The sequence below is a fragment of the Phyllobates terribilis genome, unplaced genomic scaffold (assembly GCF_046119375.1).
Source record: "Phyllobates terribilis strain yellow unplaced genomic scaffold, ASM4611937v1 Scaffold_3__8_contigs__length_932513732, whole genome shotgun sequence".
Classification (NCBI taxonomy): domain Eukaryota; kingdom Metazoa; phylum Chordata; class Amphibia; order Anura; family Dendrobatidae; genus Phyllobates; species Phyllobates terribilis.
In genome coordinates this window covers 835,817,573-835,844,884 of record NW_027362763.1, presented here as the reverse complement: position 1 = coordinate 835,844,884, position 27,312 = coordinate 835,817,573, and the positions used below count along the sequence as shown (strand labels likewise).

Here is a 27,312-nt window from a genome sequence, read left to right as displayed (position 1 = left end):
GCAGAGTTTAGGAAAGATTGGAGGGGAGGCCACAGAGCAGGAGGTTGCAGTAGTCAAGGTATGAGATGATGAGGGCATGCACTAGTGTTTTTGCAGATTCGTGGTTAAGGAATGTGCGGATCTGGGAGATATTTTAGAGTTGGAGTCGGCAGGAAGTGGAAAGGGCTTGGATAGGTGGTTTGAAGGAGAGATTAGATTCCAGGGTTACCTCGAGGCAGCAAGCTTGAGGAGATCCAAGATAGGGCAAGTCTGTGATGCCAAGAGATGAGAGAGTCTGTAGTAAGAGAGAATGGTCTACTGTGTCAAAGTCAGGTGACAGGTCCAGGAGGAGGACAGAGTAGTGTCGCTTGGATTTGGCAGTTAGTAGGTCGTTGGTCACTTTAGTTAGGGCAATCTCGGCGGAATGGTGCGGTCTGAAGCCAGATTGTAAATGCTTAAAGGGGGATCAGGAGGAGAGGTGGGAGGACAGTTCAAAATGGACGTGTTGTTCCAGTAGTTTTGAGGCATACGGGAGACGTGATATGGGGTGATAGAGAGGATGGGTCAAGGGAGGGCTTTTTGAGGATGGGTGTGATTGAGGCATGTTTGAAGCATGAGGGGAAGACACCAGTTGTTAGTGACAGGTTGAAAAGCTGGGTTAGGGTTGAGATGAAGAATGTGGTAAGGTTAGGGATAAGATGAGATAGGATTGGTTCAAGTTCACAGGTGGTGAGGTGTGATTTGGAGAGTAAAGAGGAAAGTTGATCTTCCATAATGCTAGAGAAGCTGTTTTTAGAGGAGGGTTGAGTAGATATGATGAGGGTCTGTGGGGACTTTAGGCAAAAGCTTTGTCTGATGGTGTCAATCTTCTGATGGAAGAATGTGACAAAGTCTTCGGGTGAGATGAGAGGAGAGGGAGGAGGCGCTGGGGGACAGAGGAGAGAATTGAATGTGCTGAATAGCTGTTTAGGGTTGTGAGACAGGGAGGATATGATAGATGAGAAGTATGTTTGTTTTGCTGCAGTGAGTGTGGACTTAAAAGTAGTGAGGGACTGTTTGAATACGATGAAGTGTTCGTTGAAGTAGGACCTTTTCCATCTCAGCTCTGGTTGGTGTGCCAGGGTTGCCTATTGATTGTGCGAGCTTTGGTATGTGTGAGGGGGTCGACAGAATTGAAAGCTGCAGCTGTTGTGGTGTTATATAAAGCAGCAGAACATCTGCATCATGTAAGGAAATAATGTCTGTAAGAGGGAGAAGGGATTCAGAGAGTGAGTGTAGGTCAAGGTGTTTGAGATTTCTGCGAGGGTGTGTGACGCGCCCCCTGGGCCAGTGCTGTTAGGGATACCCGGAGCCGGATCAGATGGGGGTTGTAGTCTCCGAGTGGCTGTGACCCGGTCCGTGCCCAGGGTGTCAAACTCAGTGTGTGGCAGTCCTTATGATGTTACTAGATGTTCTTTTGTGTCGACTACGCCACCCGTTGATTTGCGGTCAATACGGCCGCCGCTGCAGCAGGGTCCACTGAGGCTGATGATGTGAGTGCAGCTTAGGTAGTATAACCCCCAACGGGAGGGGTATAGCCTCAGGGGGTCAGCCGTGGAGGATGGTGGTTGTGAAGGTGCAGCAAGGAGACTCAGAGGCATAAAATGCAGTTCCAGGGTTTTACTTACTGGTGTTGCTCGGGTCACTGTGTACAGCAGTGACCACCCAAGCCGTGCTGCGTCCACCAGGTCCTGGACTCGGTCAACTCCCAGGCAACTCCGGAGTGTGGTCCTGAGCTCCTTTCTGTCTCTCCCTTCTTCTGGCCGTTCCCACCAGGGATCCACCTAAGTCCGGCTCCCTCGGGCCTCTTGTTGGTCAAGCCTCCTCTGGGCTCCCTGACCCTATTCTTGGTCTGCCTTCCGGGTGGATTTAGTGGGTGATCGTGGCAGATCCTGCCCATGACCTCCGGTTCCTGGCTAAGGTGTGCTGTAGCCTCTGCCAGCTTGGGATCCGGTACCCTGTTGCCGACCCTTCACCCTATTAGCTCTCTTATGGGCTCTTGGGGTCCCCTCTGCGCCTCTGGGTCTCTCTCTCTTCTCCTCTGCTCTGCTTCTCAGGCTCTCAGACAGACTGACTGACCGACGTCTCACAGACTGACCCTGATCTAAGATGGTTCCCACCTTATATACTCCCTCTATGTGTGAGCTCAGGTGACCAGCACCCAATGAGCTCCTAGCTTTACCCAGGCTGCTCCCCCTATCTGCCCCTACACTACTGGGATGTTCCACCCCCCCTCCCACTCCAGCCAGGAACAGACACTGTCGTACCTGCACATTTCTCTAGTGGGAGTACCATCGGTCTGTTCCCCGGAAATGGGATGTGTGTAGTGCATGCAGCCTACTAGCTCAGTTCCACACTCCATCCTTACCCGGGAGTGGAATATCACACCTCTGGGTTGAGGTGCAATACCCCTGCAGCAGCCGAATCCTCAGGGTGCTACATTTTCCCCTGGTAAATCACAGCACGTCCTCGGGCTGTAAAATATAAACATCCAAAACATACAATTTTTTTTTTTTTTTTTAAACATAAACATAGAAAACATCATATATATATATCAGCAATAAACTTTTCATATAAATAACATTCTTGTAAACATTCCTGTCTCTGGTTCCTCCGGTCACGGTGCAACTTGTGACCGGGTAAAGTGCGACAGTCTCTCTTGGAATAAAACAGTTTCCTATAAAACCGGTAGGGGGCGCTTTAGGAAGCGCAACTATATACAAGGGGAATATGGCCGCTCTCAGTCCTCGGCCAGGTATTAGGAAAGGAATGACCGCTCTCAGTCCTCGGTCAGTGTGAATAGGGACACACGGGATTCAGTTCAATTGGCTGGTCCCAACGGGGACTATATTTTAACTAGAACAGTTCTTATTCCCTGACGGGTAACTATGTACAGTCTCTTTACCGTACTTTAACGACGGCGTCCTCCTGCTCCTTCTTTAGATTCTTCAGACCCGTCCGGGTCCTCTTGCTCCTCCTCACACCGCAGCTCCTCCTCCGTCAGGCGATGCACATGGAGGGCGTAGGGTCCTTTGGCACACTTGTGCCGGGTGAAGGTGACCTCGTCCCCTACATACAGGTCACGACCTCTGTGTCCCTCCGGCAGATGGCTTTCTACGTCTCTGCGGGTTACAAAGACGTCGCCGGGGGTCTGATGGTCTCTAATAAAGCCCCATCCGGGCTGCATGTTGAATTTTATCACAGTCCCGGTGGAAGGGGGACCATGTGCTGCACGGGGATTCCTCCTGGTCCGGCTCTTCTGCTCCGCGCTCCTTATCTGCGCTTGCTGTTCCCGGACCCGCCTCTCTCTCCGCTCCCTCTCGAAGACCTCGATCTGCTGCCGGCAGCACTCTGCACGCTCTGCTGCGGCCGCCCGAGTCTCCTGAGTGAACCCCATGAGGTCTTCTCCGGTGGGGTCCCACTCGAACTGTGCCTCCTCCAGCGGGGGCGAGGTCCTCTTTACAGGCTTCGGAGCCGGAATCAGGGGCTCGTCTAGGGGTCTCTCTTTCTGGAGTCGGAGATGGTGAAACTCCGGTGGCCATATAAAGGGCTGCCCATCCGGGCACGTATGCTGGGCGAACAGATCCTCACCCAGGTGCGGCACTCTAGATGTTGAGGGCGCATTGATGGTAGTGGCGCCCGGGTCGACCAGGCCTTGCGACCAGGCTTGGGGCACCCTAAAGGCAAAGGGCACCGTAAGAACGGCGGCGCCCGTGGTTACTCGGCCCTGCGGCCAGGCCGGTGGCTCCGCGGAGGTAGGGGGCGCTGTTGGTATTGCGGCGCCCGGAGGTACTAGGCCTTGCGACCAGGCCGGTGGTATTTCCTGCTTGGCCACGCTCGAGGTCGAGGCGTGTGACGTCACAGGGGTCGCGGCCGCGGTTGCTGCTTGAGGCCTAGTCTGCGGCGGTCACGATGCAGCGACGGGCACGGCAGGGGGAACTTCGGGCTCTGCGACGGGGAGCTGGGGCAGGCACGCGGTTTCCCGGCTCGGGGTAGAGACGTCCCCTTTACCTGCCTCCGTCCGTTCAGCTCCCTTCTCGGCGCCGTCTCCTGCCTTCATTCCTCCTGCGCCATCCTCAGAGGCGGTCTGTCTCCTCGTCTCGGGTGGCGTGCTCCGCTGACGGGTTTCGGTCTGCTGGGCCATCTCTTGGCTCCACTCCGCCAACGTCTCCCGCTGCACCCGGGCCATCCTCCGTGCGAGGCCCTCCAACGCGGTCTGTGCACACTCCCGGTCTCGGGGGAGCTGTGCTAGGATCTCCAGCAGGCCTTCTGGAGTGGCGACCTGCAACAGGCTCCTGACCACTGGGTCGGTGCTGCCTGACTCTCCCTCCATCTCCGGGTAGGCTCTCTCTGGACTCTCTTCCAGACGTCTTGTCTCCGGGTGCGCTCTCTCCAGACCGCTCCAGGCAACACCCATCTTTGTTCTCTTCTTCTGTCTCCGCCCACATTGAGGGTGGTCCCGGGGCAACTTTGTGATTGTCAGTTCCAGGGGCAGTTCTCTTACGCTGATGGACACTTCCAGCATCACAGTCTCTGTTGGTGGGCGCGGTTTCCGCTTTTGGCGCCATTCTTCGACCTGGCCCACGATGGGAGGTGGCCTTTTGCCACCCTCTGGCACGCCCATAATGGCGTCCGCTCTTCCAAGGCGGGAAATCTTTGGAAATGGCGGGAATCGTCTCCCCGTGGCGGGAAAAAGCTGCAAATGGCGGACAACCGGCGGGAAATGACCTGTGATGGGGCCCGATGGCGGGGACCCTCCGGAACCGGCAGGAGACTTCTTTTTGAGGTAACGGTGAACTTTTCTTCAGGCACGCAGTACCCGGTTGTTGCGGGCACGTTATCCTGCCGACTACGCCAAAGTTGACGCGCCCCCTGGGCCAGTGCTGTTAGGGATACCCGGAGCCAGATCAGATGGGGGTTGTAGTCTCCGAGTGGCTGTGACCCGGTCCGTTCCCAGGGTGTCAAACTCAGTGTGTGGCAGTCCTTATGATGTTACTAGATGTTCTTTTGTGTCGACTACGCCACCCGTTGATTTGCGGTCAATACGGCCGCCGCTGCAGCAGGGTCCACTGAGGCTGATGATGTGAGTGCAGCTTAGGTAGTATAACCCCCAACGGGAGGGGTATAGCCTCAGGGGGTCAGCCATGGAGGATGGTGGTTGTGAAGGTGCAGCAAGGAGACTCAGAGGCATAAAATGCAGTTCCAGGGTTTTACTTACTGGTGTTGCTTGGGTCACTGTGTACAGCAGTGACCACCCAAGCCGTGCTGCGTCCACCAGGTCCTGGACTCGGTCAACTCCCAGGCAACTCCGGAGTGTGGTCCTGAGCTCCTTTCTGTCTCTCCCTTCTTCTGGCCGTTCCCACCAGGGATCCACCTAAGTCCGGCTCCCTCGGGCCTCTTGTTGGTCAAGCCTCCTCTGGGCTCCCTGACCCTATTCTTGGTCTGCCTTCCGGGTGGATTTAGTGGGTGATCGTGGCAGATCCTGCCCACGACCTCCGGTTCCTGGCTAAGGTGTGCTGTAGTCTCTGCCAGCTTGGGATCCGGTACCCTGTTGCCGACCCTTCACCCTATTAGCTCTCTTATGGGCTCTTGGGGTCCCCTCTGCGCCTCTGGGTCTCTCTCTCTTCTCCTCTGCTCTGCTTCTCAGGCTCTCAGACAGACTGACTGACCGACGTCTCACAGACTGACCCTGATCTAAGATGGTTCCCACCTTATATACTCCCTCTATGTGTGAGCTCAGGTGACCAGCACCCAATGAGCTCCTAGCTTTACCCAGGCTGCTCCCCCTATCTGCCCCTACACTACTGGGATGTTCCACCCCCCCTCCCACTCCAGCCAGGAACAGACACTGTCGTACCTGCACATTTCTCTAGTGGGAGTACCATCGGTCTGTTCCCCGGAAATGGGATGTGTGTAGTGCATGCAGCCTACTAGCTCAGTTCCACACTCCATCCTTACCCGGGAGTGGAATATCACACCTCTGGGTTGAGGTGCAATACCCCTGCAGCAGCCGAATCCTCAGGGTGCTACATGTGCAAGTTTATTGAGTGGGAATTGTGGACCTGGAGAAGAGAGGGAAGAGAAAGAAAGTAGGCTGCGGTCAGAAAGAGGGAGAGGTGAGTTAGAGAGGTTAGATAGGGAACAGAGGTGGATGAAGATGAGGTCCAGTGTGTGGCCGCTGTGGGTGCGGAAGACCATTGAGCGAGGCTGAAGGAGGAAGTGAGAGATAGAAGCTTAGAGACAGATGAGTGGGACATGTCAATGAGGATTTTGAAGTCTCCCATGATGATAGTGGGGATGTCAGCAAAAAGGAAGTGAAGTAGCCAGGTGTTGAAGTGGTTGAAGAATGTGGTGGCTGGCCCTGGGGGAAGGTAAATGACAGCCAGTTGGAGGTTGGAGGGGAAGTACATGCGCACACAGTGCACCTCAAAAGAGGGGAGAGTAATGGAGGGTGGCAGTGGGATTTGGGTGAAGGAGCAGTTATCTGACAGAAGAATACCTAATCTTCTACCACGCTTGCCGCTGGGGCAGGGGGTGTGGAAAAGGTGGAATCCACCGTAATAAAGTGCAGCTGGAAAGGCTGTGTCAGATCATGGATGTAGGAAAATTTGTTGCAGACTGAGTGAGCGTTCCATAGAGCTCCTGTTAGTGGGACTGGGGAAGTGGGGGCTGGGCGGATGAGTATAAGGTTAGAAAGGTTGCAAGAGTTTGTGATACATTGTGGATAGGAAGTGGAAGTGACTGTAGGGATGTGGTAGTAGGACCAGGGTGTAGAGAGATATCACCGGCAGTGAGGAGAAGCAAAGAAAGTGTTAGCAGGTGGGAGCAGGTGGGGCATGAGGTGGCTGTCTGTGTTTGGAGACAGAGGATTGAATGTTGAGGAATAGTTCTGAGGAGGAGGTGAGATGAATGGGGAGGATGGAGGGTGAGATAACCAGTTGCTTACTAGGTGTAGGGATTAGGGGGTTAAGTAGGAAGCGGAGGACTGTAGGGGAGAGAGTGAAAGCAAACAGAAACATTGTTTACTTTGCCTGGGTATCTAGTTTCCCTCAGTTCCCTTCAGGTTCAATTCAGGTCTAATTCATGCATCACACTTGTCTGACACACTTGTGTGATACACTGTGCAGACGTATACATGAATAACTACATGAATAACTCAAGTTGGCCAGAATAAAAGCAACTATCTGTCAGTTACTTTCTGCATTGGCTCATGGAGAAGAGTCCTGAGCAGGTGACCCTATTCTTTAAAGTTGACTTGCCCTAAAAGGGCTTATGGCCAAGAATTATCCGATTTAGGTTGTTCACTTATTTATTTGTATAGTCTAGGTTAATCAAAACCTGAACTATTTTACTATATGATTCTGTAAATAATACTTTTTACGTAAAAGCAATATGTGTCATTGACCGAGTTTCACACTGTGCTGGTGGAATAATGTAATTAGCTGCTGTGATTTGCCCATGTTAAAGCCATCTTCTGTGAAACACAGAAACAATTATCTATTTTTTTTTCTTCCTCTCTCTCAGGAAGGACCGAGCTCTCTCACAGTTTATGCCCTGCGATTGGGACCAGGAGAAGAAATAGTCACATCATTGTTTAAATTTGTACAGGAGAAGAATCTAAGAGCGCCGTTTATTATTACTTGTGTGGGCAGCGTCACCAAAGCAACACTTAGGCTGGCGAACGCAGATGCGCTGAATACCAATGAGGTACCTGACAGGTCCAATGATGTACTGGCTCAGTTTAAGTCATGCATAGATATAGCAAGATGGCCATGGAGTGTTTCAAGAGAAGTGTACTGTTCCTAATTATGTAATTATAAGGCTTAGGTGCCAAACTACAAGCTGTTGTCAAAATCTGTTCGCTCTGTCGTTCTCAAGAAATGCAGAGAATGAGATGCATTTCCCCTGAAGGTATCCTGTCATCTTTAATTTGATATAATCTTTAATTAAACACATTGGCAATGCTAAAATGGTAAAATATGTAGGATATTTCTTATGTCACAGAGGAGATACCTCTCCTAGCACTGCCTCAATTACCATGCATACATTCGCCTTCGAAACTCTGACTGCTGTATAGCATAATAATAACATGACCCCGGAAGATAAGACAGCCATCTTCATGTATTTTATTTCCGTAATGTTTCCCTGGAATGGGGTTGTCATATGAAGAATATGAAAGGATAAACAACCCATACATTTATGATTCTGGCATATATTCGCCTATTTAATGATTGGCACCATGTTAAAGACCATAGCTGGCAAGTTATGTTAATGTAAAAGAGGAAAAGTCCTAATCATTGCACATCGCATATGGCTTTTATATAATCGACTTAAACCCAATCCCTCCTTTAATACCCTGGTCACACTAACCCAATGTTCTGTTAAAGAGTGGCGCTCCCCAAATAGCAAAAAGGCATCTCCTGGGCAGTCAAGATTACCCGTTCCTTCAGTTTAAAAATCAAATCTACAAGAGATAATTTGGAATCTAATAAGAATTCAATGATTCAGTGGAAGTCAAGCCATGCATCTCTTCCGACATGTCTATTTTAGTAAAAACTTAAATTCCATATGAAATAATGCTGGAGATCTTTTCTTAGAACTCTGTGTGGTGCTGCTCTTCCAGTTTTCCTAATGGAAATGTGTAAATTACTTGATAACTGGGCGAATCTATTAGAGATGAGTGAATAAATTTGGAGTGAAATTGAATTCTACTTGAATTTTAGAAAAATCCACATTCGCCAAATTGTGGATTCGCTTCTGCACAGATTCAGCAAGATGGAAGTTGCTGGCCACCATTTTTCTGAACCATGAAAGGCCATCAGAATGTTAAAAATAAAAAAAATCCTTATACACTCCTCACCACCCACCTCTTCGGCCCCTCAGCTCCGCACCACCACTCGTCTGGTCCTCATAAAATCTTTGGATCACCGTCGACCATGCTGAAATCCCTGGGCCTCTCATGGTACTCCAGGACTTTTGGGTTTGATAGGTTCGGGAGGACTCTGAACATGTGCCAGCAAGAGTCATGGTGAACTTTGCAGATATGAGAGGCCTGGGGATTTCAGCTTGGCTGACCAGGGAATCTGAAGATGTTATGAGGCCCGGATGGGTTGTGGAGAGGAGCTGAGGGGCCTGAGAGATGAGAATAAGTTTTTTTTTATTTTTACATATTATATTTATTATGCTGTGGAGTCTGCAGAAACCCCGGAGCATAACAAAAGACTTTGAATTTGCAGAGAATAACTTCTCTGTGAGTCAAATTTTCTAGGAAAAATCACGCGAACAGGTGAATTAGAATTTTGACTAGTAACCACCATTCCTCTTGTCAAAAGCATGTATCCCCAGAAAGCTTGACACTGTCAGCAATGATTGGACATCTCGAGACACACCCCTTTGACAAAAAGAATGGTAATACCTAGTTTTCAATCTATTTTTACATTTCAATGGGAATAATAGAGTAAGAGCACAATGTAACAGAAGAAAAGATCAGACATATTGTATCTAATTTGCAATACCTGACACTGTCCATGGACAAGAATTCATACAACTCCTTTAAATAGAGTTAACTTATCTAAACTATTAACATCGGCATACAGACTATAGGCTGCTGTGAAAAGTCCTACCTGTATGTTTCTTATCAGATGCCTTATCATTGATAAATCATCTTTTATTACTTTATATAAATGACCTCTTCCAGGCTATGGGGAGGACACTGCCTGGAAGATAACTCTGCCTCCACAGCTTATTTTACATGAAGGGTGCGTTACCAGTGTGATATGTAATGGCCGCTCTCTTCTCTCCTGATCTCAATGCAGAGCTGTGTGTGATTATACCTGACACATCTGCAGGTTCCTCTCAGCTTCAGTTTCCATCTCACAGACAGACAGGGTTACAATATTGTTGCAATACAGAAGAGCTGAGAGAGAAGAAATAAATGTGTTTGCAAGAAGACAAAGTCCATTTCTCCTGTTCTGTGTTAGTTACTTGTCTCACACTGGTAACTCCCCCTTCATGTAAAACAATCTCTCTCTGGAGGCAGAGTTATCTACCATACAGTATTCGCCTCCGGAGCCTGAAAGAGATCATTTATATAAAATGATAAAAGATGACTTCTCAACAAGACATCTGATATGAGGCATACAGGGATGACTTTATTCAGCATTTTATAACTTGTATGCCCATATTAATAGTTTAGATAGGTCAAATGTGGTGACAGATTTCCTTTAAACAACTTTCCAAATATCTATGGTGATCATATCCTTTATTCTATGGTGCTTGAGTCATGAGTTAGCAAAGCACCATCGTCTGTATAAATGTATATACCCTTTGCTAGGTATTAACGGATTCAGCTGTTTAACTATGGGCCTTTTATATTGCGCAGTAATCACTCGAATGAACATTTGTACAAATTTTTTTTTTTGATCTTTTCGTAGTGTAAAGTCAAACAATTGAACCATTAATCGGCAAACAATATAAAAACCACAATAAAAAATGTTAAATATAAGTAAATAATTTCCAATCGACTTGCTACATTGTCAATCTCCATGACATTGTGGTACTCCAGGACTTGTCTATATACCCTCTATACACAGGATGGATGGAGTGGATTTCCACATAACTGTGCAGGTGCTGATAATACCATGATCCAGAGGAGACAAGCAGAGAAAACACCTTACCCAAGATCGTTGAATGATGGAGATTTTTACATCACATCAACCCTATTTTGGGGAAAAATAGCTTTCTTCCTTCTATTTATGACACCATTGAGTATGTGATTTCTTTTGACAATGTATTTGACTGAATTATTTTTCGTACACTAACTAGATTTCTGCTCATACAGAATTCGATTTAAACCCCAAGTTTAAACCCCAATTAATTCTGTCTTTCAGATCATACATTTAAAGGAAAGATTTGAAATAGTTTCTTTAGTGGGAACCATGAATGAAGCAGCCCACCTCCACATCTCTCTGTCTGACAAGGATGGGAAGACCATTGGTGGTCATGCTATGGGGGATCTAGAAGTCTTCACTACTGCTGAAATAGTGATTGGAGAGCTCAATGACCTTCAATTCACTCGGGAGATGGATGAACACACAGGCTTCCCAGAGCTCGTCATTAGTCCTTGTTCAGAAAATACTACCTCTGTCTAGCTTCTAAATTACGTGACATTTTTAGTTGAAAACAAGAGAATGAGATAAATTTGCTTGGGAGCATGTCTTTACGTTGCTCTTTGCATTATTGTATTGATTGCAGTCATTTGATCACGCACACCATAATCAGTCATGTATGAAATACACACAACAGAATCATCCTAGCAAATTCTATAAATGTCTAGTCATTAATTTCTGCTATTTATCAGCATGAGTTGCATTTAATGTTCAGGGATTTTTCTTCTCTCGTCAGCTTTCGCTAAAATGTTCTGCAGGGATTTTACGAGACTGATTGGCCCATAGAGGGTATAGGACAGTGACAATAGCTCCGGGGGCTAATGAATGTACTGTTTGCTCTTCTTTACAGGGCTCCTGTAACACTAATTGGGAGGGGCAGCTCAAGCTAGCGCAGAGAAATGGCTATGTGTTATGTAGATGTAGAGAAGCAGTTAGTTGCACAGTAATGTTCACTCTTACATATACTTCTTAAATAAATTGTTCTTGGACAATATATATGGAAGTCATTTTCAGTTATTCCAAAATAATAAAACAATAATAGAAATATCCACATTTTATCTATTTATCATCTACAGTATCTATCTACAAACAAAAATCTGTCTGGCACCCCCAAACAGAATAAAGCAAGTGTGAACAGGTCCAAGTTGCTATGTCTGCATAATATACAAAGAAAAGAATACAGCAGCTCCTGTAAGGGCTAAGATGTATGCAAATAGTGACTATTAGAGATGAGCGTTGTTCTACTCGAACTGTTCGCCAATCTCAAATTCGAGCTGTTTTGGGCGGTGTTCGAGCCGTTCGGCGAACACGAACAATTTGAGAAAAATTCGGCTGTTCGAGGTTATGTTCGATAACTGTTCGTGCACCAAAATCATAACTGGATTTTTTCTCAGTAATGATGAAAATTAATGTTAATACGCAGTTTGAGTGTACAGCGGGGTGGGGGGAGGGGCAGGGGATGGATCTCTGCAGGAACAATGAAGATCTCCATTTTTTTTTCTCTTTCCCGCATTTACAGTGGGGAGGTGCAATCTGTCAGCCTATCAGCAGCGCACACACGGAGCGAAGTGCTTTTTTTCACACAAGCAAGGGCATGTGTCATTGGCAGTGTATGTCACATGTCCTTGCCCTATAAGACCAAGCCATTTTCCCCGTCGCCACCATTTTCTCACTGCTGCAGCTGCGTGTTAGACGGCACCGCTGTTGCTGTGTGCGCTATACCTTGTTAATTTCAAGCCAATTTTTGCACAAATATACAGATAGCTTGGGAGTAGGGAATAGTTGTGATTGCAGTCCTTTTAAGGACTAGGTTACAGCATTTCCTACGACTTTTATCAGGCAGGTCTGTGCTCTTAAATAGATAGATTGTGGGAGTAAAGACTAATTGTAATTGGAGTCCTTTTCAGGACTAGGTTACATCAGTTCCTATCAGTTTTTGCCAGGCAGGTCTGTGCCAGTGCTGTGCAAGTTTTTTTCACAGCATTTGGCTGAATCTAGCAAAGCTAATCCTTTTTGGCCTATTGCAGAGTGTGTTAGTCAGTGGAGTAGCCTATCTGTGTTGCAAGATATACCACCTGTGTATAGAATACCAATTTTTTTACTGCACCTAGTGAAGTAAAATCTTTTGGGCATAGCATCATTCTATTAGTCCATCTATACTGACCTCCATAAGGTTGCAAACTGAATCTAATTTTTTTCTGCATCTAGCTCTGACAAAATATTTGGCCTTCTAGCAGTGTGTGGGACTTGTTCTATTAGTCCACCTATACTGACCTCCATCAGGTTGCAAACTGAATATATTTTTTTCTGCATCTACCTCTGAAAAAATATTGGGCTTCTAGCTGTGTGTGGGACTTGTTGTATTAGTCCATCTATACTGACCTCCATCAGATTGCAAACTGAATATATTTTTTTCTGCATCTACCTCTGAAAAAATATTGGGCTTCTAGCTGTGTGTGGGTCTTGTTCTATTAATCCATCTATACAGACCTCCATCAGGTTGCAAACTGAATATAATTTTTTTCTGCATCTAGCTCTGAAAAAATATTTGGCCTTCTAGTAGTGTGTGGGACTTTCTCTGTTAGTCCATCTATACTGACCTCCATCAGGTTGCAAACTGAATATATTTTTTTCTGCATCTACCTCTGAAAAAATATTGGGCTTCTAGCTGTGTGTGGGTCTTGTTCTATTAATCCATCTATACTGACCTCCATCAGGTTGCAAACTGAATATAATTTTTTTCTGCATCTAGCTCTGAAAAAATATTTGGCCTTCTAGTAGTGTGTCGGACTTTCTCTATTAGTCCATCTATACTGACCTCCATCAGGTTGCAAATTAAAAATAATTTTTATCTGCATCTACAGTACCTCTGAAAAAATATTTGGGCTTCTAGCTGTGTGTGGGACTTGTTGTATTAGTCCATCTATACTGACCTCCATCAGGTTGCAAACTGAATATATTTTTTTCTGCATCTACCTCTGAAAAAATATTGGGCTTCTAGCTGTGTGTGGGACTTGTTGTATTAGTCCATCTATACTGACCTCCATCAGGTTGCAAACTGAATATATTTTTTTCTGCATCTACCTCTGAAAAAATATTGGGCTTCTAGCTGTGTATGGGTCTTGTTCTATTAATCCATCTATACAGACCTCCATCAGGTTGCAAACTGAATATAATTTTTTTCTGCATCTAGCTCTTAAAAAATATTTGGCCTTCTAGCAGTGTGTGGGACTTGTTCTATTAGTCCACCTATACTGACCTCCATCAGGTTGCAAATTCAAAATAATTTTTTGTATGCATCTAGCTCTGAAAAAATATTTGGCCTTCTAGCAGTGTGTGGGACTTTCTCTGTTAGTCCATCTATACTGACCTCCATCAGGTTGCAAACTGAATATATTTTTTTCTGCATCTACCTCTGAAAAAATATTGGGCTTCTAGCTGTGTGTGGGTCTTGTTCTATTAATCCATCTATACTGACCTCCATCAGGTTGCAAACTGAATATAATTTTTTTCTGCATCTAGCTCTGAAAAAATATTTGGCCTTCTAGTAGTGTGTCGGACTTTCTCTATTAGTCCATCTATACTGACATCCATCAGGTTGCAAATTAAAAATAATTTTTATCTGCATCTACAGTTCCTCTGAAAAAATATTTGGGCTTCTAGCTGTGTGTGGGACTTGTTGTATTAGTCCATCTATACTGACCTCCATCAGGTTGCAAACTGAATATATTTTTTTCTGCATCTACCTCTGAAAAAATATTGGGCTTCTAGCTGTGTGTGGGTCTTGTTCTATTAATCCATCTATACAGACCTCCATCAGGTTGCAAACTGAATATAATTTTTTTCTGCATCTAGCTCTGAAAAAATATTTGGCCTTCTAGCAGTGTGTGGGACTTGTTCTATTAGTCCACCTATACTGACCTCCATCAGGTTGCAAATTCAAAATAATTTTTTGTATGCATCTAGCTCTGAAAAAATATTTGGCCTTCTAGCAGTGTGTGGGACTTTCTCTGTTAGTCCATCTATACTGACCTCCATCAGGTTGCAAACTGAATCTAATTTTTTTCTGTATCTAGCTCTGAAAAAATATTTGGCCTTCTAGCAGTGTGTCGGACTTTCTCTATTAGTCCATCTATACTGACCTCCATCAGGTTGCAAATTAAAAATAATTTTTATCTGCATCTACAGTACCTCTGAAAAAATATTTGGGCTTCTAGCTGTGTGTGGGACTTGTTGTATTAGTCCATCTATACTGACCTCCATCAGGTTGCAAACTGAATATATTTTTTTCTGCATCTACCTCTGAAAAAATATTGGGCTTCTAGCTGTGTGTGGGTCTTGTTCTATTAATCCATCTATACAGACCTCCATCAGGTTGCAAACTGAATATAATTTTTTTCTGCATCTAGCTCTGAAAAAATATTTGGCCTTCTAGCAGTGTGTGGGACTTGTTCTATTAGTCCACCTATACTGACCTCCATCAGGTTGCAAATTCAAAATAATTTTTTGTATGCATCTAGCTCTGAAAAAATATTTGGCCTTCTAGCAGTGTGTGGGACTTTCTCTGTTAGTCCATCTATACTGACCTCCATCAGGTTGCAAACTGAATCTAATTTTTTTCTGCATCTAGCTCTGAAAAAATATTTGGCCTTCTAGCAGTGTGTCGGACTTTCTCTATTAGTCCATCTATACTGACCTCCATCAGGTTGCAAATTAAAAATAATTTTTATCTGCATCTACAGTACCTCTGAAAAAATATTTGGGCTTCTAGCTGTGTGTGGGACTTGTTGTATTAGTCCATCTATACTGACCTCCATCAGGTTGCAAACTGAATATATTTTTTTCTGCATCTACCTCTGAAAAAATATTGGGCTTCTAGCTGTGTGTGGGTCTTGTTCTATTAATCCATCTATACAGACCTCCATCAGGTTGCAAACTGAATATAATTTTTTTCTGCATCTACCTCTGAAAAAATATTGGGCTTCTAGCTGTGTGTGGGACTTGTTGTATTAGTCCATCTATACTGACCTCCATCAGGTTGCAAACTGAATATATTTTTTTCTGCATCTACCTCTGAAAAAATATTGGGCTTCTAGCTGTGTGTGGGACTTGTTCTATTAATCCATCTATACAGACCTCCATCAGGTTGCAAACTGAATATATTTTTTTCTGCATCTACCTCTGAAAAAATATTGGGCTTCTAGCTGTGTGTGGGACTTGTTGTATTAGTCCATCTATACTGACCTCCATCAGGTTGCAAACTGAATATATTTTTTTCTGCATCTACCTCTGAAAAAATATTGGGCTTCTAGCTGTGTGTGGGACTTGTTGTATTAGTCCATCTATACTGACCTCCATCAGGTTGCAAATTGAATATAATTTTTTTCTGCATCTAACCCAGCCAATAGTTTTGGCCTAATACCACAGTTTGGCCACTCAGCTCTGCTCGGTTACCATCCATTGTTTTTTTGTGCAAACAACTCCAGAGTTGTGAATTAGTTAACCACCAAAATGAGTGGAAAAAGGCCTGCTGCTGGTGGAAAGGGGAATAGGCGTGTTGGGAAGGGGAAAAAAGGTTGTGTCCGTGGGGTAGGTGTTAAAGCAACAGTAACATCTGCAGAAGAAAGACCATCTTCCAGCCAAACTAAAATGTCTACTTCTTTTAGCGGACAATGTGATAAGATCCCTTTCTTACGGCCACGCCAATCGCTACAAATTCCAGATGAGGCACAAAAACAGCAGGTGCTTCAACGGATATCAAGTGCTCCTTTAAGTGGGCTCTCCTCCACATCAACTTCAACATCACAAATACTCCAGTCCTCAAAGGTGTCACCCAAATCGCACTTGCTTCCTCACAGCTCCCAAATCTCCAGCTGCCCGTCTGAGTATGAGGTAGAACAGATGGTTGAGTCTGCAGAGCTGTTTACTCATACTATAGCCTGGGAATCAGAGGTCGACTCCAGCGCTTCTGTGAATCCAGACGAGGAAATGATCTGCACTGATGCCCAGAATCTTTATGAGTCGGATCCAGGACCAGACGCAGAAGGTTCTGACCATAATGTAGACCCTCATTCCCAAACTGTAACTCCTGTTGGTGGAGACAATGAGGAAGACGATGATAAGACTCAAATACCTGATTGGAGCGACAACTTTAGTTTTTTGTCAGGGCAGGAACAGGTTGGCTCTGAGGACGACGGGTGTGATAACGCACAGGGTGATGATGATGAGGTTGGAGATCCCACTTACTGTCAACCCACAGTCAGCCAAGAGATGAGGTCAGCAGAGGAGGTGGAGGAAGATGCTAGTGACGACGAGGTCAGGTTGCGCCTTCCTGGACAGAGACATAGTACTGGAAGCACGTCAACAACTGCATCCTCAAACACAACTCTGCCTCTCACCACAAGTCGTGGTGGCTCTTCAGGTCGCATGGGTGCTAAGCCTTGCATAGCCTGGGCATTTTTTCAGATCGATAAAGATGACCCAACTCGTGTTATCTGTAACATTTGTCAGCAAAAGCTAAGTAGAGGCCAAAAAATACATAGTTTGAGTACTTCATGCATGAACCGGCACATGGACATGAAGCATAAGTTGCAGTGGGAAGCTCAGTGTGCTACAATGCGGCCTAGCCGGCCGGGCCAACCACCGTCTGCCATATCTTGTGCATCCGCGGCCTCTTCATCCTCTGTGACTGGGGAGACAGCAGTTACACCTGTTTTGGGGCGCAGACCTGCCACCTCTTTACCCGCAACAGCCAGCGTGATTGGCAGGTCATCATTTTCTTTGGAGGTGGTAACACCAGCTGGTGTTGAGCACTGTCCGACATCGATAGCACCATCTTTGGATCAAGGCAACCTAACATGTCCGCCTGCATCTTCCTCACAGACCGGCAGTTTGCCGGGGACACCCTTATCAACCCCGTCTAAGCACAATAGCCAGCCCTCGGTCCCTCAGATGTGGACAAGTAAAAGACCATTTCCTCCTAGCCATGAGAAAGCTAAGAGGTTGAATTTCACCATCTGCAAGCTCTTGGCTACAGAAATGCTGCCTTTCCGCCTGGTGGACACAGAGGATTTTCGAGACCTTATGTCCGTCGCAGTGCCCCAGTACCAGATGCCCAGTCGGCACTACTTCTCAAAGAAAGGTGTGCCTGCGCTCCACCAGCATGTCGCACACAACATCACCGCTTCTTTGAGAAACTCTGTGTGTGACAGGGTGCATTTCACCACAGACACTTGGACGAGTAGGCATGGACAGGGGCGTTACATGTCGCTGACTGGGCACTGGGTAACTATGGTGACAGCAGGACAAGGGGCTGCTGTCCAAGTCTTGCCGTCCCCACGAGTTGTGCGTCAATCCTCTTTATGTCAAAGTTCCTCCACTGCTTCTGCCTCCTCAACCTCCTCTCGGTCTTCCACCTGCACCCAAAGCCTGTCTGGTCATGCCACAAGCTTTCTAACTGCACAGAAGGGATCCTGCACACCTCCTTACTATGCTGGCAGTAGGGCTCAACGTCATCAGGCGGTTTTTACATTGAAATGTCTGGGAAATGTGAGTCACACAGCTGAGGAGTTGTGGTCAGCTCTGGAGAACCAATTTCATGAATGGTTGTCTCCACTGGACCTGAAACCAGGGAAGGCCGTGTGCGACAATGCTGCAAACCTGGGTGCGGCCCTTCGCCGGGGCAATGTCACACACGTGCCTTGTATGGCTCACGTGTTGAACCTGGTTGTCCAGCAATTTTTAGCCCACTATCCCAGACTAGATGGCCTTCTGCAGAGGGCACGGTCGCTGTGTGCTCACTTCCGCCGTTCGCATCCCGAAGCTCAGCGACTTACATCTCTACAGAAGTCGTTGGGCCTGCCACTTCACCGGCTAAAATGCGATGTGCCTACCCGGTGGAATTCAACTCTGCACATGTTGCAGCGATTGTGGCAGCACCGACAAGCCCTGGTGCAATACGTTCTGACGTATAGCCTGGGCCAACGAGATTCAGAGGTGGGGCAAATCATGCTGGAGGAGTGGTCTCAGATCAGGGACCTATGCACCCTTCTGCACAGTTTTGAAATGGCGACGAAGATGTTTAGTGCTGACGATGCCATTATCAGCATGACTATTCCGGTGATTTACATGCTGGAGCACATGTTAAACAGAATTCGGAGTCAGGTGGTGGCACAAGAGGAGGTGGAGGAAGTAGAGGAGGAGGAGTTGTATGCGGAAGGGCTAACATCTGCAAGGTCCAGACGGTCGGCAGCACCAAGGCGGCAGGCATGTGAGGGTGGGGGAGATGGTTTTACCAGGGCGCATGGTAGCAGCCAAACTAGTGATTAAGGTGCAGGAGCCCAGGAAGAAGTGGAGGACGAACTGATGGAAGACTCATCAGATGAGGGAGACCTTGATCACATTTCTGTTGTGCGAGGTTGGGGGGAGAGGACAGAGGAAGGAAGCATGATTGTTACCTCGCCACCAACACAACAGGGACTTGGTGCTCCTGGATGCGCAACACACATGAGTGCCTTCTTGCTGCACTACCTGCAACATGACCCTCGAATTGTGAGAATTAGAAATAATCCTGACTACTGGGTTGCCACACTGTTAGATCCCCGGTACAAAAGTAAATTTGCAGAAATTATTCCTGCCATAGAAAGGGATGCACGCATGCAGGAGTATCAGCAGAGACTGTTGCAGAATCTTACATGTGCTTTTCCACAAAATACCAGTGGTGCACGTAGTGAATCTCACAGTTCCAACTTGCCAACCGTGGGACCGTCAAGTGTTCAGCACTCAAACCGTAACAGAACCACAGTATCTGCTGGTAACATCAATTTTGCGGAATCATTTCACCACTTTTTTAGCCCATCCTTTGCAAGGCCACAGGAGACAAGAAGTCTGACACATAGTCAACGCCTAGAGACGATGGTACAGGAGTATCTCCAAGTAAACATTGAAGCCACGACTGTGTCACTGGACCCTTGCTCTTTTTGGGCTTCCAATCTGGATAAATGGCCGGAGCTAGCCACTTACGCCTTGGAGATCTTGTCATGCCCCGCAGCCAGCGTTCTGTCTGAACGTGTGTTCAGCGCTGCTGGTGGTGTGCTGACAGATAAGCGCACGCGGCTCTCCACTGATAATGTAGACAGACTCACGTTCATAAAGATGAACAAATCATGGATCCGAAACGACTTTTCTACCCCTGTGTCATCCTGGGGAGAGTAAAAGCTTGATGATTGGTTAAAATCACCCTACCAACCGTTTTAAGCTTTCAAATTACTAATCATGTTTATCTGTATCTTGACTGGAAAATAATTTGGGCTTTGTAGCAGTGTGCAGCACTGATCCTATTAGGCCATCTATACTAAAGCTTCACCAGATTTAAAATTAAAAATAATTTTTAGCTGCATCTAGCCCGGAAAATAATTTTGGGGCTCCGAGATGCGCAAGACACATAAGTGCCTTCTTGCTGCACTACCTGCAGCATGACCCTCATATTGTCAGAATTCGAAGTAATCATGACTACTGGGTTGCCACACTCTTAGATCCCCCAAACTTTTCGATCAACCTTTTCATTTTAATAAAGACCAAAAAAATGGTCATTTTTGAAATTATAAGCATTAGCAGGTTGTTAGAAACTGAAATCAAACAGTTTTCAACTCAAAACTTTATTCTAGGTGATGTTACATTTTCACATAGGACCCCTTGTTCGAAAGGAGCTTCTGAACTCTCTCGTCCACTGAATTTGTCAGGTTTTGGATGGTTTCTGCTTCAATTGTTTTGCATGAGGACAGAATACCCTCCCAGAGCTGTTGCTTAGATGTGAACTGCCTCCCGCCATCATAGACACTCCTTTTAATGATGCTCCAAAGGTTCTGAATGGGGTAGAGGTCAGGGGAGCATGGGGGTCACACCATAAGTTTGTCCCCTTTTATGCCCATATCAGCCAGAGATGCAGATGTTTTATGTGCAGCATGAGATGGTGCATTATCATTCAGAAAAATGATCTTGCTGTGAAATACACGGTTCTTCTTCTTGAACCATGGCAGGAAGTGCTGTTTGAGAAAATCCACATACATTATGGAGTTCATCTTTAGCGCCTTCAGGGATCCTAAAGGGGCCGACAATCTCTCTCCCCATGATTCCAGCCCAAAACATTACTCCACCTCCTCCTTGTTGGCGCTGTAGCCGTGTTTGCGTGGGGTGTTCATCAACCAGCCATCCTCCACTCCATCCATCTGGACCATCGAGCGCTGCACGGCACTCATCCGTGAACAAAACTGTTTTGAAATCAGTCTTCATGTAATGTTTGGCCCACTGGAGCCGTTTCTGCTTGTGTGAAGTGGATAGAGGAGGTCGACAGGATGGCGTATGCACAGCTGCAAACCTCTGAAGGACCCTGCATCTTGTTGTTCGGGGGACGTTGGAGGCACAAGCAGCTTCAAAAACTTGTCTGCTGCTATGACAAGGCTTTTTTGCCGCTGCTCTTTTAACCTGACGTAATTGCCTGTAGGAAAGAGTCCTCAATTTGCCCTTATCAGCACGCACACGTGTGTACTGTGAATCAGCTACATACTTCTTGATTGCCAAGACACTTCATCCTGATCATCGCACAATGTTGATTGTAGTCATGCCTTGACCTAAACACTCCACAATTTGTTGCTTCTCAGCAGCCGACACATCCTTTTTCTTTCCCATTTTGGCATAAAATGTAGGCTGCTTAATAATGTGAGAGAGCCTTCTTAAGTAGTCTTGCCTTTCATTGGACACACCTGCCAAACTAATTAGCACAGGTGTCTGCAATTGCTTACAGTGATATAAAGAGCCCTGACACACATCACCATCAATGAGTTTAACTGACAAACAAACAAATTCTTCCCTTATCACTCCTAAACACTTTTTGCATAATAATTTGGAACGCAGTGTACATGTGCTTTTCCACAAAACACCAGTGGTTCACGTAGTGAATCTTACAGTTCTAACTTGCCAACCGTGGTCTGTATGGAGTTGTTCAATAAAGGGCCCAAAATTAAGATAACATAGATGGGAGAGGTCTCTATGAATAGGAATTCCTAAGTATTTGATACCCTGTGAGGGCCAGGCAAAGGGAAAGTTGGACTGGATGGAATCCTATATGGATTTGGGGAGGGAGACATCGAGGGCCTCAGACTTCGCTGCATTGATTTTAAAATTTTACCATGTAACAAAGTGATCTATTTCAGCCATAACAGCATGGATGGATATATGTGATTGAGTGATATATACTAGGACATCATCAGCAAATAGAGAGCACTTGTACTCGGTGCCTCCCACCTCAATCCACCTAATATTGGGGTTATGGCGAATTGATGAGAGCAGGTGCTCCGTCACTAGGATGTATAAGAGAGGGGACAGAGGACATCCCTGCCTTGTCCCATTGGTGATTGTGAAAGGTGATGAAAATGTTCTGACGCACCCCCTGGGCCTTGGGACACCCGGAGCCGGACCCTTTTTGGTGGATGCTGGTGGTTGTAGTCTTCGTGGCGGCGACCCGGTTCCGTGGCTCAGGGCGGATTAAACCAGTGGCGGAACTATTTATGTGGTTTTGATGCTTAAATGTCCGACTACGCCACCCGTGGATTGTGGTCAGAGTGAACCGCCGCTACAGGGCAGACCGCTGAGGCTGGTGTTGTGGGTGCAGCAGAGCGTAGCATAACTCCCCACGGGAGGAGTATAGCCTCAGGGCAGTGTATGCGGAGGATGGGAGTGATGGTGCAGGGCAGCAGCAGTAACGACACGGAGTCAGTGATGCAGTTCAGGGCCTTTACTCACAGTTCTTATTATCCAGACCACGTCTGCAGGTAACGGCTGCCCACGTCGTACTGTGCTCACCAGGTGAGGGGCTCAGACAACTCCCAGATAACTTTGGAGCACTTCACAGGACCCCCTTTGTGTGTCCTTTGTCTGGCCTTTCTTACCAACACTTCTGTCCGGCTGCCTCGGGCCTCCTCTTGGTAAACTTGGCGCCAGTTTCCCTGACCCTATGTGGTGCCTTCCTAGCGGGTGTAGCGAGGGGCTGCGCCACATAAAATGTCAGAGCCTCCGGTTTCTAGCTGAGGGTCGTTTCCTGCCTCCACTAGTTCGGGGACCGGTCTCCCCATTTGGCCTGACCCCTCCACGCAGGTGGATTCGGGCGTGCGGTGGCGACTCGCCCGTCCGCACCCCTGGGATCCCTTCATTCCTCGTTCCTGGAGCCTTCTCCGCTCCTCTTCCATCCTTCTCCCTCTTCCAGGCCTGGGCCTCTGTTACTAGGCCCGCCTCCGGAGCAGAGCTCATGCAGAGCCCCTGCTCCCTGCCACTTCTGCTCAGACTTCTCTGCACTGAACTAAGATGGTGCCCACCTTTTATACTCCCTTCTCACTGCACCCAGGAACTGCTTCCTCCCTGCTCCTGCACTACAGGGTTCCCCTTCCTCAGTGTTCCCTCCCCCCACTCCAGCCAGGGACAGGGACTGTCGTGCCCATCTCAGGGGCATATTGGTCGCCCTGCCCCACGGCAATGTGGTGTAATGCATGCAGGTGTCGGGTCCTGATCCACACTCCATCCTTACCTGAGAGTGAGATATCACACCTCTGGGTGAGGTGCAATACGTCTGTAGCAACCGAGCCCTCAGGGTGCTACAGTTCCATTTATCTTCAGCCTAGGTGACGTATTGCGATACAGGGCCGTGATTTTGGCTATAAAAGGGTCCCCTAGACCCCTACCCCAAGCTTTTTAAGAGAATCATATATGGCGTGCCAGGAGACTCTATGGAATGCTTTCTCAGCATCCAACGAGAGTATCTAATTACAAATTTTTAACTGCATCTAGCCCAGGAAATACTTTGTGCCTAGTAGCAGTGTCTGCTAGTCAGCGGATTATCCCGGCTGTTAAGCAAGCTACACCACCTGTAGTTTAGACACTTAATTTTTTCAAAGGAAATGCTTCGGGACCATGGGATACTTAGTGAAGAGCATCAGGAGGCACCCCAAGGCATAGGGGCTGGGACTGGCAGTAGGATGCCTTGCGGTGGACAGCCGAGCTCGATCCTTATAAAAGCTTTTTAACTGCAGCAGCTTTAGTGGACGCTACTGGAGCTGGAATTACCGCGGCTGCTGGCATGAGACTTGCCCTCCAATAGATCCTTGTAAATGGATTTAAAGTGTATTCATTCAAATTAGAGAGACAATTTAAATTAAAAAGCTTAGAGCTGCCTCCACCACAGGGGGGCTCGCTCGACCCACCAGCGGACAGGCACCAGTATTGGGAGAGGGGGGCTGGCCGTCAGGGTTCACCGCGGCTCTGGCACAAACCCGGCGACACGGAGGTGGCACGGGCAGGTGCGGACTGGCCGTGTCGGCTTCTCACTTTTTGGATTTTAGAAGGGCATGACATGCCTATATCTGTGTCTCCCCCTCCTTTTACTCCTCCACCTCTTTTATTTTCGCATGACTATATGTACTTGTCACTTTTCCATGTGTTAGTTAAGTCTTCTGAGCAGTTTGTCAGCTTTTGGACACCTTTGAAGGTGTTTTCTATGTGTTTCTATGTGTTTTTGTTTGCATGCCATTGGTTTTAACGGTGTTCGAAGGTGTTCGACGAACAGTTCGACGAACAGTTCGGCGAACACACGGGTGTTCGACGAACCGAACCGAACTCGAACACTACGGGGGTGGCTCAACACTAGTGACTATATGAAATTTGGAGTGAAGGTTTTGACTGCTTCCTTTCCTAAGTACACCTCCCAATTAGCAAAAAGACTAACTGTCACTTCCAAATCAGAAAACTGGTGTGTACAGGTGCAAACTTATTGTAGCCATCTCTATACATAACAAACAACTGAAGTTGCATTCTACAGTGCTAAAGCATGTAAACATGAAATATATGAAATTCGAATAGCATTACTGCTCTGGATAATAAGAAAAAAAGGGAGATACTTAGCACATAATTTGGCCAATTCATGCATGCCCAGCAGCCAACGACAAGGCGATCTCCTTTTTGCTGGGAACCAATCTTGTGTGAAACACTCCTCCCATCAGCCTAAGGTTAGGGTCACATGTCCGTATTTTCTCTCATCCGAGAAAACTGGACCGATTACGCTAATCACACTCTGCTCAGAATTTGATCAGAGTTGTAGCGTCGGCGTCCCTGCCTCCTGCTAGGCAGGGACGCTGTTCCCCTCACCTCTCCGCTCCGTGACCGGCGTCCTCCTCCCGCTCTGCTGGCAGCGCGCGCTGCTTCCCGGCCACCGTGCTTAGGGCGCGCGCGCGCGCTTCCCCTCTCTTAAAGGGGCCGCGCGCGCCGTCCTAAAGAGTCCCCGGCCAATGGCCGGAGGACCTCACCATATATAAGGCACCTCCTCCAAAATGGAGGTGCCCGAGCAATGTTGTTGCATAGTCTATCACTCTGCTTCAGCCCTCAGGTCCCGTTACCAGTTACCTGCCAGTTACCTGCCAGTTACCTGCCAGATTCCTGCTTGATACCTGCTTGATACTTGCCTATCTACTTGCATTCCTGCGGTCCGACAGTCTGCCTACCAGCCCTGCCAGTCTGTCTATGGATCTGATTGCCCGCTCACCTGGGAGCGCTCATCTGCTACCTGCCTGCTAGCCTACCTGGAGGCTCTGCCGTCACGTGCTGTGACCACCTGCCTGTCCAGAGACTCTTACCCGCTCACCTGGGAGCGTCCGCCTGCTACCTGTCTGCTAGCCTACCTGGAGGCTCTGCCGTCACGTGCTGTGACCACCTGCCTGTCCAGAGACTCTTGCCCGCTCACCTGGGAGCGTCCACCTGCTACCCGCCTGCTAGCCTATCTGGAGGCTTCGCCGTCACTTGCCGTGACCACCCGCCTGTCAAGAGACTGTTCCCGTCACTTGCCGTGACCTCCTGCCCTCTTACCCAGAGACTGTCCCCGTCACTTGCCGTGACCTCCTGCCCTCGTACCCAGAGACTGTCCCCGTCACTTGCCGTGACCTCCTGCCCTTCTACCCAGAGACTGTCCCCGTCACTTGCCGTGACTACCTGCCCGCCTACCCTGGGAGCCACCCGCTTCCTTACAAGGACTGCCCCTTTGTATCGTAGCTTAGAGGTTCCACCTCCCAGTCCCGTTACAGTTTGCTCGGGCCATGGAACCCGGTGGCACCCAAGCTCCCTCGCTCTCGGACCTATGTCATGAACTGTCCCGTCAGAGGTCCCAACAGGAGTCCATCCTGAGTCATCTGCGGAATGTCAACTCTCGCCTGGACACTCTGACTGCTCCACCAGCAACCACCGCTAGTGTCATGACTCGCAGCCTGGCAGCGCCGCTGCCCACCAATACCATGGCATCCTGCCCCGGACCCCGGCTTTCTGCACCTCCTCGCTTCGGAGGCGAACCCGCTCAAGCTCGGGGCTTCATAAACCAGTGCACCCTGCACTTTGAACTCCTGTCCCACCAGTTTATCTCCGACCCGGCCAAAGTAGCCTTCATCATGTCCCATCTCACGGGGAAGGCACTGGCTTGGCTAAATCCTCTATGGGAGAGAGGAGACCCCCTGGTGTCCAACCTGCCAGCCTTTCTCACGGCTTTCCGGAAAGTCTTTGACGAACCCGGACGGAAGACCTCATCCGCATCATCTCTGCTACGCCTCCATCAAGGAAATCTCACCGTGGGCCAATATGCCATACGGTTCCGTACCCTTGCTTCGGAGCTGGCCTGGGATAACGACGCCCTGGTGTCTGTCTTTTGGGAGGGTCTGTCCGGCCGTATTAAAGATGAACTCGCCGGTCGGGACATACCTACCACTCTCGACGACTTAATAACTCTTGCCACCCGGATTGACATCCGGTTCCAGGAACGCGCCAAAGAGGTCACCCGTGAGAGGAGGTTTCCACGTCTAGCCCCAACCTTTCAGAAACCTGTCACTTCTCCCGCTACTCCCCAGGCGCACTCACCCGAGCCTATGCAGGTCGACCAGACCAAGATCGTCAAGACTAGTGTTGAGCCACCCCCGTAGTGTTCGAGTTCGGTTCGGTTCGTCGAACACCCGTGTGTTCGCCGAACTGTTCGTCGAACACCTTCGAACACCGTTAAAACCAATGGCAGGCAAACAAAAACACATAGAAAACACCTTCAAAGGTGTCCAAAAGCTGACAAACTGCTCAGAAGACACAACTAACACATGGAAAAGTGACAAGTACATATAGTCATGCGAAAGAAAAGAGGTGGAGGAGTAAAAGGAGGGGGAGACACAAATATAGGCATGTCATGCCCTTCTAAAATCCAAAAAGTGAGAAGTCGACACGTTCAGTCCGCTCCTGCCCGTGCCACCTCCGTGTCGCCGGGTTTGTGCCAGAGCCGCGGAGAACCCTGACGGCCAGCCCCCCTCTCCCAATACTGGTGCCTGTCCGCTGGTGGGTCGAGCGAGCCCCCCTGTGGTGGAGGCAGCTCTAAGCTTTTTAATTTAAATTGTCTCTCTAATTTGAATGAATACACTTTAAATCCATTTACAAGGATCTATTGGAGGGCAAGTCTCATGCCAGCAGCCGCGTAATTCCAGCTCCAGTAGCGTCCACTAAAGCTGCTGCAGTTAAAAAGCTTTTATAAGGATCGAGCTCGGCTGTCCACCGCAAGGCATCCTAC

At 47.8% G+C, this 27,312-nt stretch overlaps 1 protein-coding gene across 2 annotated transcripts in view; it reads left to right on the top strand.

Annotated features, from left to right (window-relative positions):
- LOC141258359 (bifunctional protein GlmU-like) overlaps positions 1-11,679 on the top strand; it is a 222,226-nt gene extending 210,547 nt beyond the window's left edge. For both annotated transcript variants that reach the window (XM_073673364.1, XM_073673365.1), the window contains 2 exons: positions 7,543-7,725; positions 10,908-11,679. In XM_073673364.1, coding sequence (XP_073529465.1) covers positions 7,543-7,725; positions 10,908-11,168 — 444 coding nt within the window. In that variant the 3' untranslated portion in view covers positions 11,169-11,679. The remainder of the gene's footprint in view (positions 1-7,542; positions 7,726-10,907) is intronic.
- The last annotated feature ends 15,633 nt before the right edge of the window (positions 11,680-27,312 follow it).